The 8,863-nt window shown below is 36.4% G+C and overlaps 1 protein-coding gene across 2 annotated transcripts; it reads left to right on the top strand.

Annotated features, from left to right (window-relative positions):
- The first annotated feature begins 1,506 nt into the window (after positions 1 to 1,506).
- LOC125271018 lies at positions 1,507 to 8,855 on the top strand. 2 transcript variants are annotated; one of them, XM_048194949.1, is made up of 11 exons: positions 1,507 to 1,635; positions 2,582 to 2,723; positions 4,524 to 4,716; positions 4,975 to 5,046; positions 6,049 to 6,117; positions 6,320 to 6,391; positions 6,769 to 6,837; positions 7,040 to 7,111; positions 7,584 to 7,686; positions 7,931 to 7,980; positions 8,112 to 8,855. In XM_048194949.1, exons 1-11 carry the CDS (start codon positions 1,515 to 1,517, stop codon positions 8,853 to 8,855), a joined length of 1,707 nt encoding a protein of 568 aa, XP_048050906.1. In that variant the 5' UTR covers positions 1,507 to 1,514. The 2 variants fall into 2 exon arrangements, with proteins under 2 accessions (XP_048050906.1, XP_048050907.1); XM_048194950.1 differs by lacking the exons at positions 6,049 to 6,117; positions 6,320 to 6,391; positions 6,769 to 6,837; positions 7,040 to 7,111.
- Positions 8,856 to 8,863: the final 8 nt, after the last annotated feature.

Below are 8,863 nucleotides of genomic sequence, written 5' to 3'. Positions count from 1 at the left end.
ACACAGGTCTCCTAATTTTGCTGAGCTGGTGCAGTTTTATTAAGCAAATGAAACTATGGTTGAATTGCTAGTGTATTAATTCTCTCAGGTTACGGTCAGAGAAACTTGTTAAAACTAAACAACTGGGGAATCCATTCACCTCCAAACAATAACCTCACCATTTCCCTGTAACTGAATGAATGTGTGTGTGTGCGTTGGTGCGGCCGGATTATGAGGACAAAATGCATGAATACGTATCGACTCTATGAGGACACACCGTAACTATGAGGACAGTGCTGATGTCCTCATAAGTCGAGCAGTGCAGAAAGGCTCCTAAGGTCGTTCCTAACCACCTCCCGCTTTTTCTCAATATGTCCTTATAAACACGTTGTACCCGTTTTTCTGTGTGTATGTGTGTATGCTCAGTGTGTATAATCTCCCCCTATTGCAAATTTGGTGCTACTGCGGTTTCATACACATTTCATACACCTAGACCCGCACAAGCGCGCGATTCATTGGTGGAACACTGGAATCCTCGTCAGTGATTGGCTGGATTTGACATCGTGACCATCAGCTCGCCCCGCCTCTGATCTTCAATAGTCTTCATGCGAGGTGTGACGGAGAGAGATTAATAATAATAATTAAGATTAATTAGCAGAATTCCAGCGAAATTGGCGAGCTATAACGGAGATTTTCACTTGATCATATCAAAGGTAAGTGTATTTACTTATAAAAGTACATAGCTCAGTGTGTTATGAGTCAGACAGTTTTAACTAGTTACCTTTAAACATGGCAGCTAATCGTGTTAATATCATTTAAGGTACTTAGCCTATTAGCGGCTAAAATGGCCTCTCTGAACAACTTGCACATGGTATTAAATTTTTTTAAACGCAATTATTTTGTGGTTCATAGACACAATGACGTATTAGTTGGTGAAATATACCAATGTGAATGAATGTTTGAGAGAATTAATTTACATTTTAATATGGCAGATGTTTGGCACTATGGCAGGCAGAGTGCTAAAACGGTGTTGTTTAAATATATTATTAAAAATGACAGAATTTGAAATCTGAGACAGTTTCTTATCAAAAGCAATAAACCCCAAAGTGATTGTAATGGGAGGTGAGCTACAGTGTTATTTTCATTCACCATCTGATAACAGCAAAGACTAATCAATTCTAGGGATTAATTGATAGTTTCTAATAAAAAATGAGAATTCTTTTTACTCAGACCTAACGTTAATGAATTTACAGTTTAATGTGATGTGATACAGAAATATTAGAAATATATAACATAAACATACCTAAAGCAAAATGACTGACTGTATTATCGAATAGTATTTATAATATTTGTGTGTGTGTGTATGTAGATATATATATATATATATATATATATATATATATATATATATATATATATATATATATATATATATATATATATATATATAATTAGGCTTAACTACTGTCTGACAATAACATACTTTATATAAAGAATTCATATAATAAAAACACATACTCATCATGTTGCCTGGAATGTTTTTAGTAAACATGGTGAGAAAGAAGAGAATAAAACCTGAGCAGGATGCAAAAGAACACATATTGTCGGGCAAAGACAAAGCCTTCATCGAGGGACGACAAATCAACACATTTAAAGGTAAGTTGTGCGTCACAAAGCACTTTGACTATGTTCAGACTGCAGGCAAATCAGATATTAATTTTTTTCTTTACCTCTGATCAGATCTTCTCAGACATATTGTCCACATTATTAACTGCTATTGATCAAATAAGATCTGTGTGACAAATCCAACCTATCTGCAAATCCCAATGAAAATTCTGTCATCATTTACTCACCCTCAAGTTGTTCCACACCTATATAAACAGACCCTTTTCACATTTCCGGGTTTCTCAGAAGCGGAAGTCATCATAGTTGAGACACGCTTCTATTCTAATTTAATTTTAATTTGACATTTTAATTGTGTCGTTTAATGGTTAAAGGAAAATAATCTAAATGTTCACAGAACAGTTCTCCACCAGATTTTTTTATGCTGCACGCAAGTTCCCGCTGACTCAAAAATGTGCGTACATGAGCTGAGACCTGACGTGAGATTTGATCGTAGCCACCGCTCACGCTCATATTGATAAATGCCAAATTTCGCGTGGAAACGAGTGTAAGCACAGTTTTCTGGCGTATGATCATTTGATCAATGAGGGCCAATGAGAAGTGCACTGTATTGCTGGCAGTCTGAACATGGTGTTTCACATTCACTCATTTTGCCCCAGGGTCAGCCTATTATTTACATAAATGTTGAAGAAACAAAACAAAACTTTATTAAATATAACTTATAAAATTATATTTTTTATTCCAAAATTAATACTTGAAATTCTGTATAGGTTACAGAGAATAGTGTAACCAAATTCAACTAGTATATCACAGTGGTGATAACTGATTCTTGAAATATTTTGTCACTTGCTGCACCTCATATTACATTACAAAGTTTTACAGGATTTAACCCTTTCAAAGGATAAGTTGGTTAGTTGTGTAATAAATAGGTGCACTTGGGTTCGTGTTTTAATAATAATAATAATTGTCATCCTTTCAGGGAGAGGTGTGTTTGCTCTTGAGCACATTGAATCATCCACCTTTGTTGTTGAATGCCGTGGGATTCTCTCTGAAAGTAAACATGTTGAAGATGTTCAAGGCAACTACTTGTTTGACTTCACATGGAATGGAACACGTTATTGGTAAGCTGGCCATTTTTTCAACAATAATTATGATTAATATTATTGTTTCTATTTATTATTACTGTAGCAGCTTTGCTAGGGTTCTTATAACAATAGGAACTTATTAGTGATAATCAATAACATGGTTATTGTTTAGCAGGGTGATTCCTAAGTGGGGTATTATTTTTGGTCTTAAGTAGATCATCTCACCTTTTAAATTCTCAGGAAGGGAAGTTAACTAAGGGAAGTTTTTAATATAAGTTAAATAGGACAAGGTTTGCCTAACCCCAAAAATATATATTGTTCAGTTAGAACCTTATGTTTCAGTTAGGAATGCAGACCTGCCAACATGTACGCATTTTGCGTAGTGGGTACGCATTTTGACCTCAGAGTACGCTGGTACGATTTGTCACTCTATACTACGCAAAAACCCGGTGAGTCCTCTGTGCACGCGTAGTAGTCAAATTCAGTTCGACCAATCATAGTGCTGGGTTCATTTCCCCAAATAGCAAGCGGGGATGGTTGACAAATGCATACGGCCTATCATTAAAAAGAGACTGCATATCGAAATCCCGCTCAATCCTCCTTCCACTCCTGCCGTCTGTGACTGAATTCTCAAGCGAGGACAGTACAGCAGTCACTTCTGACTCCTTGAGGTAAACGGGTATAAAATGCTCAAGTAATGTTGAACAACAAATCTAAATAAAATTGAAATCGCTATATGGCTTAGTGATTATGAAAATGTTGTGATGTGTGACTGACAAGCGCGAGTCCGGAGAAACAGGCGTTTATTTATTTATTCTCAGTGTTGAGAAACGTATAGCCTACATGTGTTGCGTTATTGTGTACATACTAACTAAAGTACCTAATTATGTTACATAGCCTGCTTTTGTATGAAAACTAGCACGTTAGTTACTTATGCATAAAGTACCGTTGTCTCAGTGCTGCGCGAGCTCTCTCTCATAAACACAAAGGCGCGCGCAAGTACAGAGAGAGCGAGGATCATTGTAAAATGAAAATTGCTTGGTTTAAAACTTGTTCTTGCTTGTTTTTTTGTCAGAAAAATTTTTTAATTATCCACCCGTGTTTTTACGATTGGGTAAATGACGGACGCTTTAGTTAACACAACCCCTCCTTATATGTAGGACTAACTTCTACTTGATATTCTTGAATACTCGATTTGTTTTGCTCTTATTGGTCCTTTCTATTCATTGTGAACTGTTTTCTATAAATATGTTTGTATTGGCTAACCTTTATTCAGTGAATGTTTGTCTTGTTTATAATTCAAAGACAGCACATTACAATTTTTTTAAAAAAAATTTAGTATCATATTTGGATATTGGAATAATAAATTAAGTATTTTAAATGAATCACATATAAACTCAATGTTTACTCTTTTCTAAGGGTTTCTTAATTTTAGACTAGTTTTCATTTCAAAACCTGTATAAAAGACTCGACTGTTAGGTTAGTTGTATGTAAATACAGCCTACTTGAAATTGCAAACTAAATTTTTTAGTCCATATTAAATGTATGAATGCGATTCACACATTATGCAAAGCAATATTAATCATGAATTAAAAAAATGCTTTTGAGCAGGTGTAGTGAAATGTTTAATTTTCAAATTTAAAAAAAAACTTTAACAATCAAAATTAGATTAACGAAGATGGGTGTGTGTGTGCTTTGTGTATTGTATTCTCAAAAATGTAAAAAAAAAAATATGACCCCCCCAAAACTATCCGGTCCCGTCACACTGGTACTCGAAAAAATTTTCCAAGGTTGGCAGGTCTGGGAAAGTTTCTTACTGCATTATTTTTCTCACAGCATAGATGCAACAAAAGAGGACGGATCACTTGGGCGATTGGTGAATGATGATCATCGAAATCCAAATTGCAAAGTCAAGACAATAACTGTTGATGGAAGACCACACCTGTGCCTATTTAGTATAAGAGATATCTTTCCAGATGAGGAGGTCACATACAACTATGGGGATTCCTCGTGGCCTTGGCGTTTAAGGGTGAGTTTTTTTGAAGACTTTATTTATTTGTTTTTTATTACTGAAAGTCAACCATGTTTCACTCTGTTCATGCATTTCATGAATTTGTAAAAAAACCAAAAAATTAAAAAAAACTATTTCTGCATGTCTGCTTTGTGCACGGCAGCCATTAAAGTGACAATAGATACTTAGACTTTGGTTGATACTAGTATTGGTTGTGGTGGCCATCTGGCAAACATCCTTGCCTCAGTTTTGTACCTGTCTTTCTCACAATTACAGGAATTGGGTGACGAGACATCAGTGACTGTGACTGAATGCAGTGTGAAGCCCTCCTCATCAGTGAACGAGAAAGTAAGTGATCGTATGTTCTTTAATTGTGTACATCTCTTTGACACTGACAATGTTAAGTGTAGGACAGTTGGGCATCATACTAGGCTATTTTATGTGGACCGTTGTCTTAAAGACCTTGTTGTGACGTCTCAACTTTGAGTATAAAGCTATAGTATAATGCAATGTAAGTCGCTTTGGATAAAAGCGTCTGCCAAATGCATAAATGTAAATGAGTAAAATGTGCCTCACTCTGTTCATTCGTTTTCATCACTTGTGTATTGGGGGATGGGCATGACTCTGACCTGAAATGTAAGGACAGTCCTCCCCTATGGGGACCGTTGTGTTAGGGTTAGGGTTTGATGAAAAGATATGTTGCTTTGGGTATGTGTCAGCTTTATTTTAGTGTGGATAAGGTTAAGACCCAATATGCACACTTTTTAATCGGGACATGCCTTCAATGCAGCAACAACTGCAGTGACTTTCAGTCAAAAAGAAGTAAACAATTATGGTCCGTTCACACCAACAATGATAACTACATTAGCATCCACACCAGCAGAAGGTATCTTTTTTTTTACTGTAAGCACATGCTTGTCTGCTGCTTAAATACTCAAGCTTGTTATAGCAGAATTAATTCTGATTGGCTGTCAATGTTTTTAGCGTTTCTCAGCTGGATATAATTTTTTTGAAAGTGATTCTAACAATATTGTTTCTCTGTGCCGTTATTGTTTAAGCTCTTATGAAGATGCTGCTATTCTTAAATTTTGAAAGATTTTTTTTAACTATAACTTTATAGTTATTGTCCTTGGTGTAAACAGGCCCTTTTTAGTTGCTAAAATAAACCCTGTTCTAAGCTAGCGGTGAGGGGTTTGCATTTGGAGAGATTTTCTTGTATAAAATTTGCCTTTTAAGGGTCAATTTTTGGAAGAAAACAACGAATAACATCTATATTCATATTTATTTGTTAAATGTTATGCATCAGAATTGAAATGTTTTGTTAATGGCATACAATTGCTCTGATTTCAGACGACCTGTAAAGACAAATCAAAGACTGTTGCGAAGAAAGGAGATTCAGCTTTGACTGGAGATGAAATGGTACGTTGACCTTTATAATGTAAATTGTATTACTGTATAGACAAGATCCTCATGTATACATGTTTTTACATCTGCTTTGTGCACGACAGCCATTAAAGTGACAGTAGATACTTAGACTTTGGTTGATACTAGTATTGGTTGTAGTGCCAATCTGGCAAACATCCTTGCCTCAGTTTTGTACCTGTCTTTCTCACAATTACAGGAATTGTGTGATGAGACATCAGTGACTGTGACTGAATGCAGTGTGAAGCCCTCCTCATCAGTGAACGAGAAAGTAAGTGATCGTATGTTCTTTAATTGTGTACATCTCTTTGACACTGACAATGTTAAGTGTAGGACAGTTGGGCATCATACTAGGCTATTTTATGTGGACCGTTGTCTTAAAGACCTTGTTGTGACGTCTCAACTTTGAGTAAAATGTGCCTTTCTCTGTTCACTCATTTTCATCACTTGTGTATTGGGGGATGGGCATGACTCTGACCTGAAATGTAAGGACAGTCCTCCCCTATGGGGACCGTTGTGTTAGGGTTAGGGTTTGATGAAAAGATATGTTGCTTTGGGTATGTGTCAGCTTTATTTCTTATTGTGGATAAGGTTAAGACCCAATATGCACACTTTCTAACAGCATACAATTGCTCTGTCTGATTTCAGACGACCTGTAAAGACAAATCAAAGACCGTTGCGAAGAAAGGAGATTCAGCTTTGACTGGAGATGAAATGGTACATTGACCTTTATAATGTAAATTGTATTACTGTATAGACAAGATCCTCATGTATACATGTTTTTACATCTGCTTTGTGCACGACAGCCATTAAAGTGACAGTAGATACTTAGACTTTGGTTGATACTAGTATTGGTTGTGGTGGCCATCTGGCAAACATCCTTGCCTCAGTTTTGTACCTGTCTTTCTCACAATTACAGGAATTGTGTGATGAGACATCAGTGACTGTGACTGAATGCAGTGTGAAGCCCTCCTCATCAGTGAACGAGAAAGTAAGTGATCGTATGTTCTTTAATTGTGTACATCTCTTTGACACTGACAATGTTAAGTGTAGGACAGTTGGGCATCATACTAGGCTGTTTTATGTGGACCGTTGTCTTAAAGACCTTGTTGTGACGTCTCAACTTTGAGTAAAATGTGACTCGCTCTGTTCATTCGTTTATCACTTGTGTATTGGGGGATGGGCATGACTCTGACCTGAAATGTAAGGACAGTCATGTTTTTACACATTTGATGTAAAGATGTTGCTTTGGGTACAGTCAGCTTTCTTATTGTGGATAAGGTTTAGACCCAATATGCACACTTTTCAGTCGGGACATGCTTTCAGTGCAGCAACAACTGCAGTGACTTTCAGTCAAAGAGAAGTAAACAATTAAGGTCTTTTCACACCACACTTTGGAATGAAAGTTGTGCTATGTTCAACACATCAACAAAAGTTGATTTACTAAAACTCTTTTGTTATAGTGCCACCATGAAGTTCACAGTGCTGTTATCTCTAGTTTGGATTCCTGTGAAGATTGCAGTGGACCTGTGTCAAGTCGAAAATGGCTTGGCCTTACATGCAAATGTCAGTATCTGCATCACTCATATATATGGTTGTATGTGTGTTCTTGACTCTCTTGAAAACAAAATGGGCTGTCCTATAAATTCATGGAATTTTTTTTTTTTTTTTTTTTTTTGTGCAGTTTATTCAAATAATTTTTATTTTCAGGCATGTCTATTTTCTGCATTTGTCTTTTTTGAATAAAAAAAATGTGCAGTAATTTGATAACTAAAAGAAGCATGCTTATTTTTACTTTAATTTTTTTCAGTATGTTCAAGATCATGGCACAAAACCTGTTTCCTGAAGAATAAGACACTGGTATGTTAATTTCTCATTGTTAATCTCATTGTAAACATTTTGTTATATCCAAACTGTGATTGACATTATTTCATGTTTTTGGTATTATTTTGTTATTAGTAAAGTAGTTTTTTGTTGTTGTTGTTTTTTAGCCAGATGTTGAATTTTCCAGCTTTGAAGAATCTAGCTCTGATGAAGAGTATTGTCCTCATGCTGATAAAAACGCTGAAGAATCCTCCTCTGATGACTTCATCCCAGACTCTAGACAAAATAGTGATGGTGATAGTGATGATAGTATGTCTGTCAATGCATGGAATCCACCATACTTTAAGTCCACACCAGCTGTTTCAAAGTCTTCTGTGAGTGCAAAGAGTGTGCCACCACAACCTGCTCACTGTTCTTCCACTGAGCAAGAAATGGTTGGTGACATATCCAGTTCTGCTCAAGACCTCATATGTGATGATCATGATACTGCCACAGACGACATTGAGAAGCTTCATAGATTTAAGAAAACACCAGCAGTGTCTTCTTTTGAACGGTCAGACACTGACAATGTGCAAAACCCCAAAAACACTTTTTCCACCCACAAAAACTACTGCTATGTCTGCAAGAAACCTCAGTCTAAAATTGCCCGTCATCTTAAAAAGCATCAAGACAGTGAGACAGAAATTGCTGCTGCATTCTTGCTCCCTAAACACTCCCAGGACAGAAAAAGGTTACTTGAGAAATTACGAAACAGAGGCAACTATGAGCATAATCAAGAGGTTATGGAAAGTAAAAGTGGACCACTGAAAGTTAGAAGGCGGCCAGGAAGATCAGAGACTGAACTGAGTGCCAAAACATATGTCCACTGTGTATACTGTAAAGGTCTGTTTGTTCGCAAGGAGCTGAGCTGAGCTGAGCT

This window comes from Megalobrama amblycephala, linkage group LG7 (genome assembly GCF_018812025.1).
Source record: "Megalobrama amblycephala isolate DHTTF-2021 linkage group LG7, ASM1881202v1, whole genome shotgun sequence".
Classification (NCBI taxonomy): Eukaryota; Metazoa; Chordata; class Actinopteri; order Cypriniformes; family Xenocyprididae; genus Megalobrama; species Megalobrama amblycephala.
This window is presented reverse-complemented; position numbering and strand designations above follow the sequence as displayed.

Coding starts and splice junctions, on each gene's coding strand:
- LOC125271018 (XM_048194949.1), top strand. CDS start 1,515: ATGTTTTTAGTAAACATGGTGAGAAAGAAGAGAATAAAACCTGAGCAG. Junction 1,636..2,581: donor ACAAATCAACACATTTAAAG/GTAAGTTGTGCG, acceptor TCATCCTTTCAG/GGAGAGGTGTGTTTGCTCTT. Junction 7,981..8,111: donor TCCTGAAGAATAAGACACTG/GTATGTTAATTT, acceptor GTTGTTTTTTAG/CCAGATGTTGAATTTTCCAG.